At 39.2% G+C, this 25,354-nt stretch overlaps 2 protein-coding genes and 1 long non-coding RNA gene across 3 annotated transcripts; 2 read left to right on the forward strand and 1 right to left on the reverse strand.

The window, feature by feature from the left end:
- Nucleotides 1-242: 242 nt before the first annotated feature.
- LOC145165013 (uncharacterized) lies at nucleotides 243-809 on the reverse strand. The gene has a single exon (XM_079083653.1). The coding sequence runs from the start codon at nucleotides 807-809 to the stop codon at nucleotides 243-245; it is 567 nt and encodes a 188-aa protein (XP_078939779.1).
- An 18,736-nt stretch (nucleotides 810-19,545) lies between these two features.
- On the forward strand, nucleotides 19,546-21,499 carry LOC145167749 (pectinesterase 2-like). Its single transcript, XM_079086986.1, has 2 exons — nucleotides 19,546-20,535; nucleotides 20,618-21,499. The coding sequence occupies exons 1-2, from the start codon at nucleotides 19,551-19,553 to the stop codon at nucleotides 21,304-21,306; spliced, it is 1,674 nt and encodes a 557-aa protein (XP_078943112.1). The 5' UTR covers nucleotides 19,546-19,550; the 3' UTR covers nucleotides 21,307-21,499.
- A 927-nt stretch (nucleotides 21,500-22,426) lies between these two features.
- LOC145163194 (uncharacterized) lies at nucleotides 22,427-23,622 on the forward strand. The gene is made up of 3 exons (XR_013739634.1): nucleotides 22,427-22,662; nucleotides 23,049-23,151; nucleotides 23,491-23,622. It is a non-coding gene; the product is annotated as an uncharacterized LOC145163194 (long non-coding RNA).
- Nucleotides 23,623-25,354: the final 1,732 nt, after the last annotated feature.

Here is a 25,354-nt window from a genome sequence, read left to right on the forward strand (position 1 = left end):
TCTTTTAATAATTCTGGATGCATCACTTTTGTGCTTCAAAAGAAAATACCACATATATATAGAATAATCATCACTAAGAACTAAAATATAAATATTACCTGCTTGGGTGGGGGGATCAACCGGTCCATAAATATCTCCATACACCATCTCGAGAATATTGTAGCTCTATAAGTAGCTTTCTTTGCAAACGATTGCTTTGTTTGTTTTCCAACCATGCAAGATTCACAAATTTGGTCTTGATGTTAGATTGTTGGTACCCCTTTAGCTAGCTTGTGCATCAAGTTTACCGCGCCAAAATTAATGTGGCCAAGTCGTGCGTGCCATAACCAAGCTTCCTCATTAAACTTGGCTTGTAAGTAATATGGTTTTCCAACTTTTAACTTTATTTTGTAGAATTGGTTTTCATTTCTCGGGACTTTCATAAGTAATCTTCCATCTCCATGTCGCATGGTTAGAAAATCATCTCGCATTGGAATATCATAATCGGCTATTGTAGATTGCCCGAGGCTAATAACATTGCTACGAAGTGATGGGATATAATAAATATCCTTGATTAATTTTTTCTCACTGCTTTTCCCGTCGAACAAAATTGACCCTTTTCCTTTAATGCTAACACACGATCCATCTCCAAATCTCACTCTACCCGTTATATTTTTATTTAATTCAGAAAAATAAGAGTAGTTGTCGTTCATGTGGTTGCTCGCACCATTGTCTAAGTACCAAATTTTGTCTTTAACGGCATTTGCTTCAACTTTTGGAGGGATGTATTTGTCTTCATTTAATAACACCGTTTCTTGAATTGTATTCATCATAAAGAATATGTCTTCTTCATGATTTGTATCTCCTTCCCGTGTCTGATTAAGGTTAGCCTCATGATTTTTGATTTGATCCAGGCATCTTCAAGCGAAGTGTCCGTATTTATCACACCGGTAACATTGGATGTTTGAGAGATCTCTTTGCTCACATTGTTTTCCTTTTTTCTTTTGATCTTCACGATTTTTAGAGGATTCCGAGTGACCGTGCTTTTGGGTGTTACCCCACCACGTCCACTACCACGTCCTCTTCCTCGGTTATTTGAACCCCGACCTCTTCCTCTTGATGAATCGATGTTTCTATTGGATGATTCGGTTTTGGAATAAAGTAATTTATTTTGAGTCTCGATTACTTTGTCTTCACCCTTGATTCTTTCTTCATAAGCTTTTAAGTGACCAACCACGTCTTCAAAGCCTATCGTTTTAAGGTCCAAAACTTGTTCAAGGGTTGCAACTATATAGACAAATTGCTTAGGGAGGCTCATAAGAAACTTCTTCGCAAGCTTCTGTTCGGTCATGACCTCTCCTAGTGAAGCGGATTTTGAGGCAATTCCGGATAATTTTGTAGCTAACTCGTCTATTGTACTAGTATCACTCATATTTAGATTTTCAAATTCCATGATTAGAGTTTGGAGTTGGGCTTCCTTTACACGATCGGGTCATAGGTTACGAGTTTTAATCGCTTCTCATATCTCTCTTCCGGTTTTCAAATTACCGATTTGAAGGATTAAATCCTCCGAAATTGATTGAAACAACAATTGTAACATCCCAAAATTCAAGGCCAAAAATTTCGTTTTGATTAATTAAAAATTGCTTAATAAATCTTGCTCAATCAATTAATAACATTCTTAATAAACAATTATCAGAGTTTTAAATCCCTAAGATCATCTAGTGCGGAAAACATGGTGTGATGCGCTGCGATCGCCCCGAGCTCCTTCCTTGGAAAAACATTAGTACCTGAAAGAAATAGGTGAAAGCCGTAAGCATGAAGCTTAGTGAGTTCCCCAGATACAACATACCATACATATCAACTGATCCATACATGCCATACGTAACCATGAGCCATACATAACAAACATATCCATAATCAAGTAAGGTGCTATGTGCCAAACATAGTCTTGCTGTTTTGCCACAGGCCGCACGTGGTCTTTCTTGTCAAGCATGGGGCAACTCCCTGGGTCTTACAGACAAGTGCCAAGGGCCACCCCCTGGTCTTCCATGTAAGCGTCACAAAGACAACTATACATACTACTCTACTAGGCTACGCAGCATACAGTGTACCATGAGCCACCTCCTGGTCTTTCATACATGTTGCCTACGGCTAACCCCCGAGCCTTCCTACCAAGCATAATGACATACTGTGCGCCAGGAGCCTCCTCCTGGTCTTTCATGCATAATGCCTAGGGCTAATCCCCGGGTCTTCCTATCATAAATAATAACATACTGTGTGCCAGGAGCCTCCTCCTGGTCTTTCATGCATAATGCCTAGGGCCAACCCCCGTGTCTTCCTATCATACGTAAACAAAATGGACCGGCATTGTGGCCGTAGACCCATACAAACAATGAGGAGACTCACCTCACACTGCAGAAGATTCGCCGAACACTTCTGACTGCTAACCGTCACTTCTGAACTGCTGACCCTTCAGCTTCCCAAACTATCAATACCCAAAACAACATTTAGACCATAATAATCCAAAAGTCAACCCTGGTAAAACTTGGTCAAAGTCAACATCCAGTTGACCTGACTCGCCGAGTTGGTCCACCAACTCGTCGAGTCCATGTTACTCCAGCCCCATACAACCCCGAATCCACTCGTCGAGTCTAGCAATAAATCGACGGGTTCTCCTTCAACTACACAATCGGGACCAACTTCATCCGACTCGCCGAGTTCATCCTTGAGCTCGTCGAGTTCATCATCCACCTATGAATGTGTCTAGTCTGTGACTCGTCGAGTTGTATGAACAACTTGTCGAGTCCATCTTCATAACAAAGGAGATTGACTTAGACTCGCCGAGTTCTTCCAAAAACTCATCGAGTATGATGAACTTCATGACCATTATGGACTCGGGCCGACTGAGTCCCTTTCCAAGCTCACTCACACCCTTAATAGAAGCGTTTTGGGGCAAGAACTGGCCTGACTCGCCGAGTTCCAATACTGACTCGCCGAGTCTCTCTATGTCCAACACTATTCAGACAATTTCAGACAAGGTTAAGGCATCCTAGACCCAGATCTGGCCTCCTAGGGTCGTGATATCACACAAAGCCACTACATTTGCACCAATGCATGGCCCTTTTACTAAAAAAGGCCAAAACAACTCCTTAAACTTTGCATGGAGGGGTACAATGGCATAAAGCTTCCACCTTTATGCCCCTACTACTCTGAATACCTCCAAATCTGGAAGGATCTAGTTTGGGGATGTCTAAATCCCACAAGACATCCTTCTTGGATCATAACTCCATAAAAAGGGACATAAAGAGATCTATCAAACTAGAAGTAAAGGTGAGAACTTGATTACCAAAATAAGCAGCAAATGGAGTGAATCTTCTAGATCTACTCCTTCCTCTTTGACCTTCCAACCTCCTTCTTCTTCTTCTAGACTTCAAGAACACTCGAAATCCTTCAATAAAGGCTCACACACTCAAAGATAACACTAAGGTTTCGTGGGACAGGTTCTGGACAATGGAGGCTACAAATGAGGCTGATAGAATGAGAATAAGATGCTTAAATAGGGCACCAACTCCCGATTTAGGGTTTTCCCAAAACCTGGCCAACTCGCCGAGTCAGTCCTCTGACTCGAGTAGGTCACTTAACCCGCGACCAAAATCGTGCTCCTACTTGTCGAGTCACCCATCTACTCGACGAGTCACTCCCTCATCTTGAGGTTTTCTTTCCTTTATATGTCTTCGGAAATCAGGGTGTTACGACTCTCCCCCACTTAAACTAGACTTCGTCCTCGAAGTTCTCCACGGTCAACTACCTTACCATCCGGATACCACTTTACCACTAGCTACACACTCCGCCCATCCGATCCAAACCTTGAAGATGTCATCTTCACAATAACCCGATCATTACTACCTTCGAGTATAACAATTTTACCCAATCGGTAACCTTACGATACTCCTGTTACACTTACCCTCGATGCACAAGGGGTTCACCCTCTTACCCTACACTGTCACTGGCCTTTCCAAGGCACTTTCCACAAGCAACAGACCTTCCCAATCTCCTTCGAAGACCAATCCTCTGCTAAAACCGCAATCCCGGCAACTACCAGTGCCGGAACAATCCCACAACGATGCTCCAATACTGAAAACTCCACTCAGCGTGAGAATTCAGACAATCCTCCGGGTAGCAGATCCCTCTCTGCTACGATTAAGGCTCAGACGAGAACCACATCACCGAGCCAAATCATCTACTCTGAGACCATTTGATTATGCGGTGAGCAACGTAGCACCACCCGATCAGCTCACAGCTCCTTACACCAAATCACTTAGCATCATTCCTTCCTGAAGTCCTGCTGACTCCCATCTGCCTACCGGATGAACCGATACCGTCCTGGTCCCAACTGATCTACCATTACCCAAAATACCGGTCCCCCACCGGTTACCGAACGCAAGAACATTCCCTCAGTCACTCTGAGCGACTTAAGAAGATACAGCGACTACCTGAATTGCTCTACCAGCCCAGCCACTCTGGCTCTAGAAGATCTAGGATCCCGATCCCCTACCTTACCCTAAGGTCTCTACCAGGTCTCACCTGCTGCTAAAAGAACACCGGCCTCGCCCACGGGTCTCACCCATCTATACTTCGGTGCGACCTCTTCCACAAGTCTCAACTATCCAGGGCTATGCAGACCCACTCCTCCTCTAATCTCAACTAGCAAGAATTTCCTGATCTTACCATGCTAACTCGGAGATACGGGCCCCCCGCCCACATTCCGCAAACTAAGTTGCTAATGAATGCTACGGCTTACCCGCAGTCTTACATCACTCCTGGTCTCCAATGACCTACTGCCTTCCGAATCCAAACATATTGTGGCCCACTCATATCCGGGCGGCTGCCCCGCCCTATCTTAAACTATCTGGAAAAAAAAAACCCTGCCAGCGAATCACGCATCTGATACATTCGTACTGCCGAATAGGGACCGACAAATTCTACGGGCCACCCCGTAGTCTTACTATACTTGTTCTGCCAACTAGTGAATGCTACGGGCCACCCCCATAGTCTTATAACACTTATGCGCTACCAGCCAACTAATGCTACGGGCTACCCCGCAGTCTCACCACACTTCTACGCTATCTGCCGACTAATGCTACGGTCCACCCCGCAGTCTTACTATACTAATGCTACAGGCCACACCGCAGTCTAACTATACTAATATACGATTGCTACGGGCCACACCGCAGTCTTACAACTCCCTTACTCTATCTGCTAACTAGTGAACGCTACGGGCCACCCCATAGTCTTACAACACTCCTACACTATCTGCTAACCATTGCTACGGACCACCCCGCAGTCTTACCCCACTTCTCATACTATCTGACCATCGGTGAATGATATGGCTATCCGGTAGTCTGACAACACCTTCCGCACCGACTGGCTGCTAGTGGATGCTACGGCTAACTCATAGTCTTACAACACCTTCCACACTGACTCGACCACTGACCATGGTCTTTCGCTGAATACTAATCCGTACACACCCATAATCGAGCATACAAGCGCAATCTAGTACCCCAATCTGTACTCATGTCCTAACTGAAACTCCCAACCGATTCTTCTGAAACTTGCTATTAGATATCCCGAGAATGCGATCTCACAATTGGCAAGTTTTCCGAACTTCCAATTCACACTATCCTCAATTCATAAAGCCGCATGGGCCGTCTTTCTCCCTGACAGGAGAGCGAAACTTATCCCAGTTTCAGAACCGCTTCTACTCCTGTAACATGATTGTTTCTCCCCCACTTAGCCTCGACTAAGTCTTTACGACATGCGAAAATCCGAGGATTTACATTCCTTCCTCCCTTACACAATAGGCATGATAACTACCATCGCCTTAATCTTGCTAGCGATGCTTCACTAGCCCACCTCAAAAACCGTACGATTACCGAATACTAGATGAACACTTTCTGCATCCCCAATACTGATAATCCCATAAGCTTAGCCTGACGTCCCTCTCAACTTTAACGTCTAATTTGCCGATGTTCGGAGCAACTTCTTCAGCGATAGACTGCTTCTCTTGACGCCCTCACGAACTACTCCTGGCATAAAGACTGTTCTTCACCGAATCCTGACAATGGCGGATAACTACCCTACTAAAGTCTGACCTCGAATTGTCACGTAATGCCCCTGAACCGATCTCGACCGTACTCAAAATAACACTAATTGCTTCCAAACCAGTAAGGGAATTTGACCCTACGCTAGCTGCTAGTTATTCCCGGTATGCAATTGGCATATGACAATTCCGAAAATTTAATCCGAATACGAGCAGAGAGATAACTCATACATACTATCAGCTGAGACCGAGGTAAGAACAATCATGATACATATAGAATCGAAAATAGCCATTGATACATACCTGCAACATTCCCTGCTGTAATCCAGATCTCCCTCATCTGTCACTGCAAGTCCCTACCCTCTTACCCATCCGTAATCCTCAAAGTTGTCGGGGCAGACACACTCCCTGCTCCTCCCCTCATCGTCGGGTAGTCGGCCTTCTTGTAGTCCACCTGATTGCAGTGAAAACACAATGGGCCTGCCCCCTGTGGGCAGTCCCTGCTGACGTGACCATCATTGCCACACTTGTAGCAGCCTGAACCCCTGGAACGACAATCTCCCTCGTGCAGTTTCCCGCACGTGTTGCACTGACTTCGGCCCTACCGACCTACTAATCGCTGATCTGAAGTCTTGGGTCTCTTCCTGGGACCCTCCAAAGTATACATCTGATCCGACCTCCTCTTCGCAATGTGCTCCAAATCAATCTCCCTTTCCCGCGCCCTGGCAATCATAGAGTCAAGGGTCGGGCATGCCAAGAAGCTGACATGCTCCTGAATATCATCTCTCAACATGTCATGATAGCGGGTCCTCTGCATCTCCTCATCCCCTGCATACTGAGGCACCAATAAGGCCCTCTCCCGGAACTTGGCAGTAATCTCCGCCACCGACTCCGTCGTCTGTCTCATGTCTAGGAACTCCCTGGCCAGCTGCTGAAGCTCCACAGCCAGCGCAAACTCCGCCCTAAAATTGGTCACAAATTCGGACCAGGTCATAGCCTCAATGGCTGAGGCTCCCAAGGAATCGCCAACTGACTCCCACCAGTCTCTAGCTCTTTCCCTCAAGCATCCTGCAGCAAATCGAACCTTCGACCCCTCAGGACAGAAACTCGTCAACTGTGCAGACTCAATGTCTGCAATCTATCTCCTGGCAACAATGGGGTCCTTCACCCCATGGAAGTCTGGCGCGCCACTCCTCCTGAAGTCCTTGAAGGACAGTGTGCGCGATCCTGACTGGCTGGATGCCATATCACTTCGGAACGCTCTGAGGCGATCCTCCATCAGCTCAATAATCCCTTCCTTGATCGACCCGAAAATCACCGGGGTCGACTCAAGGATACCTCTCGTGATCTCATACGCGATGAACTCGCGTAGTCCCTCATCCACTAGCTCGGAACCTGCACCCGAACCTGATCCTGAACCGGATCCTGATCCTCCTGCTCCGTTTCGCGTAATCATCACCATTCTGAAACGAAACACATAATTGTCAGGGTCGCACGTAACCCTAGAAGGTCTCACATACTACAAGTTTCCTGGTTCTATCTCGGCCCTCCTTGACTCGAGTACGGATCCTCTGCTTTCAGTAGTACTGGCCTATACTACCTTCAACATCTATCCGTACTTTCTTCAAGGATTGCTTCGACTGCACCAAGTCCCCTCTACTACTGCTGCTCTCTGGTACTCTCCTCCTAGGCTTCCCTAGGTTCCCAAACCCACTCAGTCCTTAGCTGCTGAAAGACTCTTAATGATGCCAATTAACCACTACATGAATACCATCACATGTGATGAGGCTCGGATAATCCTTCGAGTAAAGGAATCATCCCTACAACGGTTAGACTCAGACAAGAGTTGTGCAATAGGGTCAAGTCCAGCACTCTGAGATTATTCAACCCTGATCACATGTGACTTAACGCATTCATCTAGTAGCTAACTCCCACCACTTAAAGTCCCACAAAGAACAAAGCAAGTAGCATTCATACAAACGAAAAATCTAACCAAACAAGCCATTCTATCCTCGTATTAGGAATCTACAGTAGCATGCAATTCAATGGCTTATACACTCAGGCATAACCTAAACAGGCCATCCTACTACTGGCTTATCAGTTCTAGCATGCAGTTCTACAAGTTCACATAAGCATACAAAGGCATCTCTCCTAGATCCTTAGCCATAATCTAGCATGCGAATCACATAATCATAACATACCACATATCTAACATGTATTGGTATTTTGGGAACCACTTACTTGAGCTCGGCCGATTGCACGCATAACACACCTTGTTCTTTTCAAAGTTTGAGTCCAGACACACCCAAGAGTGTGCCCGAATCCCTCAAACCAAGGCTCTGATACCAACTTGTAATATCCCAAAATTCAAGGCCAAAAATTTCGTTTTGATTAATTAAAAACCGCTTAATAAATCTTGCTCAATCAATTAATAACATTCTTAATAAACAATTATCAGAGTTTTAAATCCCAAAGATCATCTAGTGCGGAAAACATGGTGTGATGCGCTGCGATCGCCCCGAGCTCCTTCCTTGGAAAAACATTAGTACCTGAAACAAATAGCTGAAAGCCGTAAGCACGAAGCTTAGTGAGTTCGCCAGATACCACATACCATACATATCAACTGATCCATACATGCCATACGTAACCATGAGCCATACATAACAAACATATCCATAATCAAGTAAGGTGCTATGTGCCAAACATAGTCTTGCTGTTTTGCCACAGGCCGCACGTGGTCTTTCTTGTCAAGCCTGGGGCCACTCCCTGGGTCTTACAGACAAGTGCCAAGGGCCACCCCCTGGTCTTCCATGTAAGCATCACAAAGACAACTATACATACTACTCTACTAGGCTACTCAGCATACAGCGTGCCATGAGCCACCTCCTGGTCTTTCATACATGTTGCCTAGGGCTAACCCCTAGGCCTTCCTACCAAGCATAATGACATACTGTGCGCCAGGAGCCTCCTCCTGGTCTTTCATGCATAATGCCTAGGGCTAATCCCTGAGTCTTCCTATCATACATAATAACATACTGTGTGCCAGGAGCCTCCTCCTGGTCTTTCATGCATAATGCCTAGGGCCAACCCCCGGGTCTTCCTACCATACGTAAACTAAATGGGTCGGCATTGTGGCAATAGACCCATACAAACAGTGAGGAGACTCACCTCACACTTCAGAAGATTCGCCGAACACTTCTGACTGCTAACCGGCACTTCTGAACTGCTGACCCTTCGGCTTCCCGAACTATGAATACCCAAAACAACATTTAGACCATAATAATCCAAAAGTCAACCCTGGTAAAACTTGGTCAAAGTCAACATCCAGTTGACCTGACTCGCCAAGTTGGTCCACCAACTCGTCGAGTCCATATTACTCCAACCCCATACAGCCCCGAACCCACTCGTCGAGTCTAGCAATAACTCGATGGGTTCTCCTTCAACTACGCAATCGGGACCAACTTCACCCGACTCACCGAGTTCATCCTTGAGCTCGTCGATTTCATCATCCACCTATGAATGTGTCTAGTCTGTAAATCGCCGAGTAGTATGAACAACTCGTCGAGTCCATCTTCATAACTAAGGTGATTGCCTTAGACTCGTCGACTTCTTCCATGAACTCGTCGAGTCCGATGAACTTCATGACCATTATGGACTCGGTCCAGCTGAGTCCCTTTCCAAGCTCACTCACACCCTTAACAGAAGGGTTTTTGGGCAAGAACTGCCTGACTCGCCGAGTTCCAATACTGACTCGCCGAGTCTCTCTATGTCCAACACTATTCAGACGATTTCAGACAAGCTTAACGCATCCTAGACCCAGATCTGGCCTCCTAGGGTCGTGATATCACACAAAGCCACTACCTTTGCACCCATGCATGGCCCTTTTTGCTCAAAAAGGCCAAAACAACTCCTTAAACTTTTCATGGTGGGGTACAATGGCATAAAGCTTCCACCTTTATGCCCCTACTACTCTGAATACCTTCAAATCTGGAAGGATCTACTTTGGGGATGTCCAAATCCCACAAGACATCCTTATTGGACCATAACTCCATAAAAAGGGACATAAAGAGATCTATCAAACTAGAAGTCAAGGTGAGAACTTGATTTCCAAAATGAGCAGCAAATGGAGTGAATCTTCTGGATCTACTCCTTCCTCCTTGACCTTCCAACCTCCTCCTTCTTCTTCTAGACTTCAAGAACACTCTAAATCCTTCAATAAAGGCTCACACACTCAAAGAGAACACTAGGGTTTCGTGGGACAGGTTCTGGAAAATCGAGGCTACAAATGAGGCTGATAGAATGAGAATAAGATGCTTAAATAGGGCACCAACTCCCGATTTAGGGTTTTCCCAAAACCTGGCCAACTCGCCGAGTCAGTCCTCTGACTCGTCGTGTAGGTCACTTAACCCGCGACCAAAATTGTGCTCCTACTTGTCGAGTCACCCATCTACTCGACGAGTCACTCCCTCATCTTGAGGTTTTCTTTCCTTTCTATGTCTTCGGAAATCAGGGTGTTACAACAATCCTTTCACGATGTTGTTTTTCTTCACTTCATCTAATTCGACATCAATCACATCCCAAACGCCATGAATCCCGAGTAGCACCTCCATGCACATCCTCCAAATTGTGTTGTTCGTCGATGTAAGATTGTCGGGCATTGGAACGTGAATAATGTGTGTCCGTTAGTCGGTGGTTGCGACGATTATCCTCCCGACATCGTGGTTCAATTTCTGATTCCTCCACACTAATCAAAATTTTGATTTGTTTTTTTTCTTTTTCTTTTTAATTTAAATTGGGCTAGAAACTTATAAGTCAAATATTGATTAAGAAAGGGCCCAAAGTCAAATAAAAAAACCACGCCAATTAAAAGCCAAATAAAAACAGTTAAGTTTCTTTAGGTCAAAAGACGTTTGAAGCACCGATCTCTCGCACCGATCTCTGGTAGGTTCACGATCTTTCTTCCTCATTTCGTGTGTAAACAACTCACGATCTCAGAGCTATTCACGAGTCAAGTTTTAGTCACCGATTACGCTTCGAGCATTCGTCGATTACCCTTCAAACAATCGAACACCTCACGCTTGAGTTCATATTACCCTTCAACTCCCTGCTGCCACAATCCCAGAGTAGGTGCCGATCTGAGTTTGAGGGATTACTTGCAGTCACTAAGTTCTTTTCCCTTGTTGTCGCGATTTGTTTTGCTGCATAAACTCACAAATTTGTTTTATTGAAGAAATATAACTCAAAAACTTCAATCGAAGATGATTACAGGAACTGAGGAACCTGTTGACTATATATACTAAACAAAAACTAATTAGTATATAATTAGGATTCCTAAAAGTAATCTAAAACTTTCCATGTAGAGAATCCTTATGGCTCAAGGAAATTCTCTGGAACTTGGACAACACTCCAATGAATTTGCTTCTGGACCGGATCACGCCTTCTAGCCACTTCCGGACTCATGTATTCACTAACAAAGTAAAATCAATGTAATCAAATATTTATCAGAACAAAATATACAGAATATACAAACTACATTCAATTAATAAACAAAATAAAAAATTTGTAACATATATAAGAATAATTAACAATAGACTTTTATTCAAAAAAATTTAGCATAAAAATAATAACTCAAAAAGTCTAATGAAATCATAAACAAGTTGTGTGAATATTAGAAAACTTTTGTTGATTTTGAGTTTTCATAATAACTTAAAATCTATAGTCATGACAGTTTTGAGTTACCTATAGAGTTAACATCTAGATGCAAATATGCTAATGATTTCACATATTCTACATAAATCAGGGTTTAAATGACAGGTTGTATATACTATATTACATTACATTGTGACTTTTAGCGATAACTTTTACAGTAAAAAATCTCAATTAGAATACATCGTGGAAGATACACAATGATTTTGACTAAAAACTATACTATAATAAGAATATAGAGTTTATAGAATATTCCATATATGAATACATTAATGCAAAATCATACAGAAAGATAAGTTCGATGATTACAATACATTCACTCAAAATCACACGCTAAGATAAAACCGTGAAGAGATTATAGTATTATACGTTACCTATAATAAATCTAGATGCAAAATTTGAATCCGATTGTGTAGAATAAGTCATTTGGTGGAATAACATGCTTCATTTTCTTTAATTTAGGAATGGTTGATGATCCGAAACTTGATCTGATTTCCGAATCAGAATCACAAGCTTGAAAACCCAAATGAGAAGGAATCAGAAATTTTGTTATATCAGAATGCCTAGAATATTAATGTATTAAACCTTATTTTAATGTATGTGTACTACATTATCTAATTAATCAATAGAATAACATTAGAACTCAAATTTTATTAATCATAATACTTAGAATATTACATACTTTAAAACAGAATATGATATATAATTTCAAAATATATAGCATTGCTTCATTATTTTGACTAAAAACTACACTATAATGAGAAGACATAGTTTTATAGAATATTTCATAGGTGGATACATTAACAAAAAAATAATACAGATAGATAAATTTAATGATGATAACACATTAACGCAAAATCACATGCTAAGATAAAACAGTGAAGAGATAACTCTAGATGCAAAATCTAAATCCAATTATGTAGAATAAGCCATTTGCTAAAATAATGAGCTTCAGTTTCTTTTATTTAGGAATGGTTGATGACCCAAAATTTGATATGGTTTCAAAATCAGAATCACAAAGTTGAAAATACAAATGACAAGGAATAAGAAATTTTGTTAAATCAGAATGCCTAGATATTTATGTATTAAACCTTATTTTAATGTATGTGTACTGCATTATCTAATTAATCAACAAAGTAACATTAGAACTTAAAACTAATCATAATACTTAGAATATTACATATTTTAAATCAGAATATGACACATAAATTCAGAATATATGGGATTGCTTCATCATTAACTAAGTACTATTACAATACTTCACAAAAAGGTTCAAAGCCAAGTTGTTTCCAATAAAACAAGAATGTATAAGATCAGATATTACACATCATTTAAAAAAAGGATAAAAACAAGTTGTTTAATTTCAACATAATCATAATGTTTAAAACTGTAATGTGACACATAATTTCAGAATATTTCACATTATCTTATAATGAAAGGTTTAAAGAAAGTAGTTTCTACCAAAAGAACGTCCAAAATCTAAAAAGGAAGCAAGATCTAACTTATCAAATCATAATATGTATAATATCAAGTTATTTAGCACATAATTACTTAACTTTCACCAGTCCATCAAATTAATCAAACAAAATAACACCTAAAATCAAATTATATTTAAAATACATGCATTCTGACAATGATTCTGTTGAACCACCAATAATCTATGATGAATGTACGATTTCTAGTGTTTTTCACTGCTAAAACTCGAATAAGAGCCTTTGGTTTTTCACTAGATCCTTTAATTAATCAATCAAAATAAAACCTAAAATCAAATTATATTTTAAAATACCTGCAATCTGAATATGCAGTTGAACCATCGATAATTTATTATGAATATGCGATTTCTAATGTTTTTTGCAGCTAAAACTCGAATAAGAGGCTAGCGTCTTTCAATCCTATGGTTTTGTCGATGTTAGGGGTTTTCTGAGTACTGATCCATTCGTTTTCTTAATGATGAGTACGATTATTAGGGGATTTTGTTGAAAAACTATGGAATGAAGATTGATGAATGAATTTAATCGAGAAGAATTTGAAGGGGGGGGGGCGGAGGGGAAGGATATTAACAAACTCAAAGAATTTGGAGGAGAAGATGGAAGTGAACGGTGAAGTGATCAGATCCAATCTATTGAGTGAAAAGTACAACTCTACCCCTCTGTGTATTTCAATTAGCGTAAATGTCACTATAGCCTAATCATCTATCATTATTTATCCGATTTGGTCACTAAAGTATTTTTTGCACAATATGTCATTAAACTTACAACTTACCTGTCTATTAAGTCACTTTCGTTAGTTTTTAACATATTCTCCGTTAACCAATTATTATAAATTACATGAATGGTCCCTATGATTTCAATTTCTTTCGTGGTTGGTCCCACACCAACACAGTTCATCACTGACATCACTAACGTTCAATTCCGGCAACCACCACCCTTCACCTCGGGCAACCCCGTTAACCATTATTCCAACATACGATCACTCACAAAAAAAAATCTCAATCGAATTTAATTTTTATAAAAAAAATAATTTCAGCGAGTTTCAATTTTCAAGAATGCAATTTAAAAAAAAAAATGTTCAGAATCAACATTGAATGAGAGTGTAACAATGTCTATTTGCTAAATAAGAAATTAATTACCAACAAGATATTCATGAGTTAATTTTTTCTTACAAAGAATGCATCAATACTACTTACCTTCACAAAGTGTATACATGACATGCATATTAGAATTGGATTATCCAAATGAAATTTTTATGTAACACCCAAATTTTCAAAACAATTTTTCATTTCAAAACATACTTTCCACCACATAAAAATCACAAAATCATAATAAATCTCTGTATCATCACAAAACATGTCCCAAGATCTCATATAAATAAATCCTCTCTCGTGTGTACGAATCATGTCGGCGCCTTCCCGCGATCCTCACTAGTACCTGAAACACATCACACAACAACTGTAAGCATAAAAGCTTAGTGAGTTCCCCAATATACTACATACAACACATACGCCACTCGAGGCTACAATACGACCCTCCGGTCCGATGTGTCTCAGCGGGACCCTCCAGTCCCGTAGCTCGTTGGACCCTTCGGTCCGGTCTATATCGTTGGACCCTTCGGTCCGGTCTGTATCGTTGGACCCTTCGGTCCGGTCTATACAAAACATAGCATACATATAACACAATGCACATAATCTCATACATACACATAGCATACAAGACCCTCTGGTCTACACATAAATACCACTCTAGGTAATGTATAGTGAGAAGACTCACCTCAGATGTCTCGGATAATATCCCGCCCTTGTATATACTGATCTAGCCTCTGCCTATACACATAACATAATCATCTCAATCAATCACGACTCTCTAGGCTAGACTAGACTCTCACATGTCCTCTAAGAAGGCTAAAAGGCTATTTTACCCTTCAAACAGTCCACAAGTTCCATTGTTGACCAAACCCAAAAAGTCAACAAAAGTCAACGGTCAACCCTTGACCAGACTCGCCGAGTGCACAAATGTGAGTCGGCGAGTTCAGTCGTGAACTCGAGTCCTCTATCCCCCTTCTGACTCACTGAGTCATTCCCCCAATTCGGCAAGTCACTCACTGTCTGTCCTTGGACTCGGCGAGTTCATGTCATGCACAAACTCAATTGACCTCCTGAGGTCAGATCTGTTCCTTAGAACCATAGATCTGACCTTCCCAAGCCTGATAATCACGTAAAGCTTGGATCTTGACACTCATGTGACGCCTAGGAGGCTTTACTTGGTGATTTAGCCCCAAAAACAACAACCTGAGCTCATTGCCTCCATAGCTCAACATAAAGCAAGCTGGAATAAGCTCTTTAGACCACTATGGGTCCAGATCCGAAGTCTCAAAGTGAATAGGGGCCATATTCTCACAACTCCTTCCAATAAAAGACATAAAAACTCTACATCTATGGATTCCTTCAACAAAACAAATAAAGGGGTGACATAATACCTCAAAGATGAAGTCTTTTGCTCGAAATCCCCAGATGCACAACCTCCTTGGTCCCCTCCAAGCTGGAATCACCTCCTTCTTGTAAGAATCAATCACAAAGATCAAGAAATGGCTCCTTTCCTCTCACAAACACTCTAGCTCTTTTAGGGTTTCTCTCTGGGGTTTGGTAGCCGCAAGTGACGGCCCTAAGGGCCTTTAAATAGGTCCCAAACCCAAGAAATTAGGGTTTCATTAAACAGCGTGGACTCGCCGAGTCCACGTATGGACTCGCCGAGTCCAGTCATTAATCCAGTCCAACAATGCGCGGCTCTACTCGGCGAGTCTAAGCGCCTACTCGCCGAGTCCCTCTCCAAAACTAAAAAATAATTAGATAAATATAGTACCTAGAAACCCGGATGTTACATTTTACACAATGCAACACTAAATGCAGTTCACTAACTACCAACGTATACATTTTTATTTGGGACAAGAACCCTATAAAAAAACTGATCATTTTTAATGCAACTATTTCACCAAATAATATCAAATGTAGTTTGCAAACTTATAAGATGACATTTTTTAGTGATCTAACATATTTTTGGTCGATTTAAGGGATTTAAGTGGTTGAAGTTTCTACCAAATGTATCATATTTTTACTTAAAATTGACCGATAAACTAAATGCTAAATCAAAAATCATGGGGGTTGCTCGAGGTGAATGTTGGAGGGTGCCGGAAGTGAACGGACGTGGTGCAGGTGATGAACGATACGGGTAAAGGACCAACTACAAAAGAAAATTGAAACCATAGGGACCATTCTTGTAAATTATAATAACTGGTTAACAGAAGATATATTAAAAATTAACGAAAGTGACTTGATAGACAAGTATGTTGTAAGTTTAATGACCTATCGAGCAAAAAAAATATTTTAATGACCAAATCGGATAAATGACGATAGTTGATTGAGCTATAATGACATTTACCATTTCAATTAAGCATGGATTTCAATATAATTTCAATTTTGCCACCGCCTCTCAATTTTGCCACCGCCTCCCATCAGATTTTTTGTTTTAATCTCAACCCTCTTTTTTTTTTCTTAATCAGTGGTCATCAATTGGTCCCCTTGTTTCACAAAATCATCTTGTCTCATATGAACTCAACCATATATATATATATATATATATATATATATATATATATATATATATATATATATATATATATATATATATATATATATATATATATATATATATATATTCAACGGTCTAACAAGAATAATAGCCGAAATGTTTTTGGAGTTAAACCGAAAAATGGTATTCGAGAGGTATCATTATTATATATATTAAAGTTGTGGAAGAAAGGAATAGTAAAGTTGGCATACTTTGTCCAGCTTTGGCCCCTTGATTTACATATCCGGTCCCTGTACTTCTTTAATTAATTTATTCATGTCCTTTTGTTTGTGTTCCATTCAACTTCCTATTTTTTTGGCAGAATTGGTCCCTGTATTATTGTTGGAAGTTAGGAATACTAAATTTGGATGTTTTTTAACAACTTTGCTCATTATTCTTTACACATTTTGACATTTTTGGTCCTTGCAATCAATATTTTTACACTTTTTTGGAACCTTTTAATATTTAAAGTTTAGCCACAAAACTTTAACGGTTTGACAACTTTGATCCCTTTTCTAAAAAGTTGCTAATTCCTACCCCTTTAATTCTTTAGCAATTTTCACACTTTTGGTCCTTGCAGTCAATTGGTCCCCTTGTTTCACAAAATCATCTTGTCTCATATGAACTCAACCATATATATATATATATATATATATATATATATATATATATATATATATATATATATATATATATATATATATATATATATATATATATATATATTCAACGGTCTAACAAGAATAATAGCCGAAATGTTTTTGGAGTTAAACCGAAAAATGGTATTCGAGAGGTATCATTATTATATATATTAAAGTTGTGGAAGAAAGGAATAGTAAAGTTGGCATACTTTGTCCAGCTTTGGCCCCTTGATTTACATATCCGGTCCCTGTACTTCTTTAATTAATTTATTCATGTCCTTTTGTTTGTGTTCCATTCAACTTCCCATTTTTTTGGCAGAATTGGTCCCTGTATTATTGTTGGAAGTTAGGAATACTAAATTTGGATGTTTTTTAACAACTTTGCTCATTATTATTTACACATTTTGACATTTTTGGTCCTTGCAATCAATATTTTTACACTTTTTTGGAACCTTTTAATATTTAAAGTTTAGCCACAAAACTTTAACGGTTTGACAACTTTGATCCCTTTTCTAAAAAGTTGCTAATTCCTACCCCTTTAATTCTTTAGCCATTTTCACACTTTTGGTCCTTGCAGTCAAAACTTTTACATTTTTTGTCCGGGGCAAAGCCCAGACTTTTCATCCTTGCACTTTCTATGTCTGTCATATTTATCAAATTCGGAAACAACATTGAAAGCTTCTGGCCCCCGCGTAGCGGGGGTAACCTTTCTAGTTCTTAATTAAATATGTTAATTAAGTTATAAGTAATTTACAAATATGGTCGTATGGTAGACCATCATTCTTAAATTGTTCCAAAAGGCAAAATGATTATAACGAAAAATATGAGATTTGACTACTTATGTTTAAAGCAGATATAAAAATTAAAATTTAAGAAATTAAGGAATCTAATTCTTATAAACGATTTTATTAATAAAAATAACGTGTTTTTTTTTTTGAAAAATGATTGTTTGTTCCGGAATATCATATTCCAAATTTCGTATGACCATTTCGGAATTAGTGGGCAGTAGGTAGGGTTTGGGTGCGGGATCTGACACCATCGTACGTCCAAACTAAAAAAATGCATTATGGGCTGTCATCCGAGGGAAATTCTGGAGAGGCCGCACAAATTGATCGGTTATATATTTATTAATTTTTTTTTTGTTGATTTTAAGATTACAGTTAAGTTGTAGATTTTATAAAAAATAAAAATTATACAAAAAGAAAAAGGGAAAAAATAACACAAAACACATTTTACACATTAGAAAAAACTAATCCGGAACGAGTGTCCAGAATCCTACTCCGGTGTTTCGCAGAACTCTTCAGAAGAATTTATTCCGGACAAAATGATTTTTTTTATTTAAAGTTGTATATTTTTTTTAAATAGTTAATTTATCCGGTGTTTCGGAGAACTCTCCAAAATAATCTATAAATATATTGTTGAACAACTTACTTAATATTAAAAAAAAATCAAAGAGCAAATTTGATTTTCATATTAAAAGTAAATTACGTACATGCTAACACTATTTAAAAGTTCAAATTCAATTTATTTTTTCATTTATTTTTAACAAAACTAATTAAAAAAAATAAAAGGTCAAACCAATTTATAAGAATACATAGTTTACAGAATTGTTGAATTGGGTGTAATATGTAATATCTACTTCATACAGATTCAATAAATTATATTCAACTACAATAAGGTTAAACGTTGTGTTCAATAGATATGTAGTACAATAGTCAATATTTATTTAACTATTCAATATAAAAATAAATAAACAATGAAACTATTTTTTACAAAATGATTAACAAATAAATGATTTTGTTAATTGGTAATAATACGTTACCATCAATTAAACTGTAGTTTCTATTAATAAACTTAAAATCTATTTTCTCGATGCCGTGAGTTGATTTTGTGTTAAAACTGGCAAGTTGACATGCACAGCTTGTTTCGGGAAAAACCATCTGATTACAAGTGAATAGTTGTGGTGGACTAGTAAAGGTGCATGGTGCACCCTTTGGTTGAATGTTAAGGTTCGACTTCTATATAAACCAACCTTTGCATGCAAATATTCTCCACAACCAAAAACACCTAATTACCTCTCTTTATTCAAGAATATTTTCCTTTATGAAGATGACTAAGTTTTCAATTTTAGCAACCCTATGGCTATTTTCATGTCTGTTCCTTCTCGTTGTCTCTCCGGTTGCGTATGCTTACTCCAAGTCGGAGATCAGTTCATGGTGTCGCCAAACACCTCACCCGCAATCGTGTGAGTATTTCTTGTCGAGTAATAAAGATTCTGCTCCAGTAAAGCAAAAACCTGATTTCCTCAAGGAGTTGTTGAAGGTGACGCTAGAACGAGCGTGCAAGGCTGAGTCGCACACTCGTGAGCTTGGCACGAAATGTCGTAACAAGCTTGAAAAAGCTGCATGGGAAGACTGCCTCGAGCTTTACGAAAACACTGTCGAAAGAATCAACATGACTATTGATCCTCGTAAGCCATGTAGCCAATACGAGATGCAAACATGGCTTAGCACTGCCCTCACGAACCTCGAGACGTGTAAAGCTGGGTTCCAAGATCTAGGTGTTGGTGGCTACATGTTGCCATTGATGAACAACAATGTATCCGCTTTAATCAGCAATACATTGGCAATGAACAAAGGAGGATCTCCACCGAATAATGTACAAAAAGGGTTCCCTACTTGGGTAAAGCCCGGTGATCGAAAGCTGTTACAATCTCCAACCCCGGCTTCTCAAGCTAACGTGGTGGTGGCGCAAGATGGTTCCGGCAACTATAAAACGATAGGAGAAGCCATAGCCGCCGCCGGAAAGAGGTCTGGTAGCGGGAGGTATGTGATCCACGTTAAGGCGGGTACTTATAAGGAGAATATCGAAATCGGAACCAAACTGAAGAACATAATGCTACTAGGAGATGGTATTGGAAAAACCATCATCACCGGTAGCAAAAGTGTCGGAGGAGGTGCTACGACTTTCAAATCAGCAACAGTTGGTAAGCAAAATTATTGTTAAACATAAAAAACACACCGTTGAATATTACCAGTAATTTAAAATTAATACTTTTACTTTATCAGCTGTCGTTGGAGATGGATTCATTGGACGAGGTATTACTGTAAGAAACACCGCCGGACCACAAAACCACCAGGCGGTGGCACTGCGTAGTGGTTCTGATCTCTCGGTGTTCTACCAGTGCAGCTTTGAAGGCTATCAAGACACGCTATATGTTCATTCTGATCGACAGTTCTATAAAGAATGCGACATATACGGGACAGTTGACTTCATTTTTGGCAACGCTGCTGTGGTGTTTCAAAACTGCAACATTTATGCACGTAACCCTCCTAACAAGACCAATACAGTGACAGCACAAGGAAGAACCGATCCAAACCAGAACACCGGAATCTCAATCCAGAACTGTCGGGTCATGGCTGCATCGGACTTGAGAGGTGCCACAGGCTCGGTTAAGACGTATCTTGGTAGGCCATGGAAACAATATTCGAGGACTGTTTTTCTGAAAACATTTCTCGATGGTTTAGTGGACCCTGCCGGCTGGTTGCCATGGAGCGGTAGTTTTGCGCTTGATACGTTGTATTATGGAGAGTACATGAACACCGGTGCTGGTTCATCCACGGCTAAAAGGGTTAATTGGAAGGGATACCATGTCATCACTAGTGCCACAGAGGCTGCAAAGTTCACAGTCGGAAACTTCATCGCCGGTGGATCTTGGTTGCCGGCAACCAGTGTACCGTTCTCTTCTGGCCTTTAAATCACTCATTGGATATGATTAAATAGTTGAATATCTTGGATTGATTATTAATTAGATGTTTGTTAGCTAAAGAATAAAGGGTTGGTAATTCAAAAGTCCAACAATATGTCATTGTCTTAATTCGTTAAAGTTTGTAAAATTTTATAGTTTGTCATTGATTCGTTCTGGATTTATTAAAAGAAAATTTTATGTATCTTATAAACAATAATAGAAAGTGATATATTTGTTAAGATATACCAATTTGATCATTTACCTTATCTTAACAATGGACATACCAGATTTTGTCATTAATCTATGTTGTGGTTTTGTTTTGTTGAATTCCTAAAAGTCGGAGGACTGATTGTATCAAAGATAGAAACTGAAGTATAAGAGGTGCATAGCTCGTACGAGATTGTAGCGAAGTTGTACCACAATTGGATATAATTTCACTACAAGAAATAAGAGAATTAGCTGCCATAATATCGCTGCAAAAGATATCCAATGCGGCCGTAAAAGCCTTTAGCAATGACATGTTGCCGCTAACGCGTCGCCGCAATTGCTTCATAGCTAATACTCATATAACACCGTTATTGACTGTCATCTCTAATGAACACGCCGCTAATGACCTCGCCGATATTGACTTGTCGTAAGTAATGTTGTCGCTGATGTTGAATACATTGCCGTTATGCTCTTGTCGCCCCTATTACATCTATTAGATAACACAAACTTATTATTTAAATATGTATGTGTATGTATCATATATTATCTCTCATTTAATATAGAAGATTAGTTTGTATCTTATGATTATAAATGCACAGACCTCACACTCGATTAGATGTGTGATTGAAATTATAAACATTCTATATGGTATAGGCCTAACAAAACCCTCATCCTTCAAAATTCGTCTCTTTTTCTTACCCTAACCCTTCCGATTTCTTATCTCCTGGTACCTCATCACCATGTCGATTACTACAGACGGCACTTTCACCATGAATATGCTTCTCCATAAGATTCCAATTAAACTTTGTTCCACAAATTATCTTTTGTGGCGGAATCAAATGATGCCCCTCTTTTCTTATCAGGAGCTTTTAAGCCATATTGATGGCACCTCCATTGCTCCTCCTGAAACAATTGAAGCAAATAACAAATCAGTCCCAAATCTTGCATTCTCCATATCGACTGATTTAGATCAAAAGGTTGTTATAGATCAAAAGGTTGTTATTCTACTCAGTTCCTTTATCACTGAGGAAGTTGCTGTCGAGGTCCTTGGTCTCTCTACTTCTCGCTCTATTTGGTCTACCTTGGAGTATGCATACAACAACTCGTTTGTTGAACGCATTCCCTATTTACAAGATTCTCTTTGCCAAATGACAAAAGGTACGTCTTCTTTTTCTCATTATGCTCGCAAATTCAAGACTTATTGTGATATTGGCCAACCTGTTGATGAGATGGACAAAATTCATTGGTTTCTTTATGGATTGGGAGCTTCATTCGAAACCTTCTCTATTGTTATTCAAACCTCTAAACCTTCACAAGTTTTCAGAGATTTAGTTGCACAGGCTTAAGGCCATGAATCATTCCTTTAAACTCTTCATGGTTCCACTACCCCTCCTGTTGCTTTCATGTCTCGACAGACCCGATCCAAACATTGTCAATTATGTCGAACAAATGGGCATTATGCGTCTTCATTTCCCTATCTTCATACTTATGCCACCAATGCACCTACTTCAGACTGTAATCTAGCATGTGCCTTTCATTCTCAGTGCCACGTCATGCAAGGTCATCCTGATTGGTATGTTGGCTATGGAGCAACTACGAACATGAATTCTTCTTCGGACAACGTCTCCCAATCGGCCTTTTACTCGGGTAATATGCATGTTTCTTTTGGTAATGGGGTAAAATCCGCATTTCTCATATGAGTTATACTATGATTTAAAAAAATCTATTATTGTGTGATGTATTCGTTGTCCCTAACTTAACCAAAAATCTTCTATCTATTACTAAACTCACCACTGATTAACCGGTTGATGTTCTCTTTTCTCAACCATTTCTCATACGGGTTATACTATGATTTAAAAAAAAATCTATTATTGCATGATGTCTTAGTTGTCCCCAAATTAACAAAGAATCTTCTATATATTAGTAAACTCACCATTGATTACGTGGTTGTTGTTCTCTTTTCTCAACCATTTTTAAATATTCAAGACAGGGTAAGCAAAAAGGTGATTGCACAAGGAACGTATGAAGGTGGTTTATATGTGCTTCGAGATTGCCCTATAGCTTTGGTTTCATCTTATGGAGTTTCCAGCAAAGCCTCATTTGAGTTGTGGCATAATCGTTTAGGACATACTTAATTTGATGTCATCTCTATTTTAAACACCTTGGGTGTTTTGCATGTTACTTTAGTTTTACTAAAACATCTTATGTGTGAACCATGCCCGTTTTCTAAAGGGCAAAGATTACCATTTGAATCAATTCCAAAATGTTATTTATACCCTTTTGATTTAATACATTGTGATATGTGGGGACCATCTTGTTGGATTAGTGTCTAAGCCCGTAACTATATTTGGTATGTACTTGACCCGGTTGTGCATGGTCCTTTTGGGTTGCCTTCACCAAAACAACTTGATAGGATGATTTATGGAGAAAGAGAGGTTATTATGGTTTATTAATATATTATATGAATAATAAATTAAAAACAGAAATCATATAGTTTAATTAATATTAGACAAGAATTAATTAAGAATTAATTATGTGGCTAAAAGACATTAATTAATTAAAGGGGACTAGAACTGTCAATTGTGTGATAGTTGATATTAGGCTGAGAATCCTTATGGATTAGGGCATAGATGAAATTAAGGAGAAGTCCATCTTAATTTCGTCCAAGGAGGCCTTATTCCAGAAGGTTCTCAAGTTACTTAGGGCCTAAGTCATCCAGTTAGGGTTTTGACTGAAAACCTAGAAGCTCAAGTATATAAGGACCCCTAGGGCTAGCAAAATCGGCCACTTGATCCCTTGGAAGCTTGGAGCCGACTTTTGCCTCTCATCCGCTCTCCTATACATCATTCTCTTGCTTGTGGTGTTTGTGAGCCATTAGAGGTGTTACACTTGTGCCACTAAGCTTCTTGAAGATCAAAGGATTCTTGCAATCATAGAAAATGTATCATCTAAACTAGTTCATTATAGATTTCGATTTCTATGTATGCTAGATTAGGGTTTCAAGTCTTGGATAAATTGCATGTATAATAGAGAAGCCTAGATCCAAGCTTTAGGGTTTTGTATGAGCACATAGGATTGTTCTTTTTTGTAAAACCCATCAGTGGTATCAGAGCCTTGATTGGCTTCTATTGTATTTAATGCTTTGTGTTTTCATTCTTGCTTGAAAATCGATTTTTTGGCCCCCTGACTGACAGACTCGGCGAGTCCCAAAGTGGGCTCGACGAGTAGGATGAACTCGACGGGTCCATAAGGGGACTCGGCGAGTCGGGCCTTCAGACAGAGGGATTCTCGGGATTTTATGCCTATTTTGCTATGAGATAATTACCAATTCACTTTTAACTCATAAAATACGAATTTTATTAATATTGGATGATTATCCTTGCGAAAATAAAAGATATTTTCAAATTAATTGAATAACTATTTCCTTATGTGATAAATGTTAATTATTTGAATTTATTTGATCATTATCTTGCATAAAATTGGATTAGGTCAAAATTTGATAATCACCATAATTAATTGTTTAATTATTTATTTGAATTTTGATCTAGTTAGTTTTGAAATGTTTCAAAACTTGCCCTCAAGTTTTGGAATTAAAATTTTTTAATTAAAAGTTTAATTTTGAAATTATTAAATTCCAAACCCTAGAATTTTACAAGTTTAAAATTCACCCTATACTATTATAATATTATAAGAATAATTATTATATATATGTATAACTAAATGCTAGTCTTAACGTTAGTAGGCCTCATTCACGAAGCCGATCTATAAGGGGGGTATAAGGTTATGGCCTATAAAATGGTTGTTTAATGGGTGTCCACTCTCACCCACCGCTTCCTTGATTGGTGGAGGG

This window comes from Lactuca virosa, chromosome 3, assembly GCF_052849685.1.
Source record: "Lactuca virosa cultivar CGN04683 chromosome 3, Lactuca_virosa_CGN04683_v6, whole genome shotgun sequence".
Classification (NCBI taxonomy): domain Eukaryota; kingdom Viridiplantae; phylum Streptophyta; class Magnoliopsida; order Asterales; family Asteraceae; genus Lactuca; species Lactuca virosa.

What these genes read in the sequence shown, in the direction of transcription:
- LOC145165013 (XM_079083653.1), bottom strand. Translation starts at nt 809, where the DNA reads ATGAATACAATTCAAGAAACGGTGTTATTAAATGAAGACAAATACATC.
- LOC145167749 (XM_079086986.1), top strand. Translation starts at nt 19,551, where the DNA reads ATGTTAAGGTTCGACTTCTATATAAACCAACCTTTGCATGCAAATATT. An exon ending in TTTCAAATCAGCAACAGTTG is followed by an intron (nt 20,536 to 20,617) that starts GTAAGCAAAATT and finishes TTACTTTATCAG; the next exon opens with CTGTCGTTGGAGATGGATTC.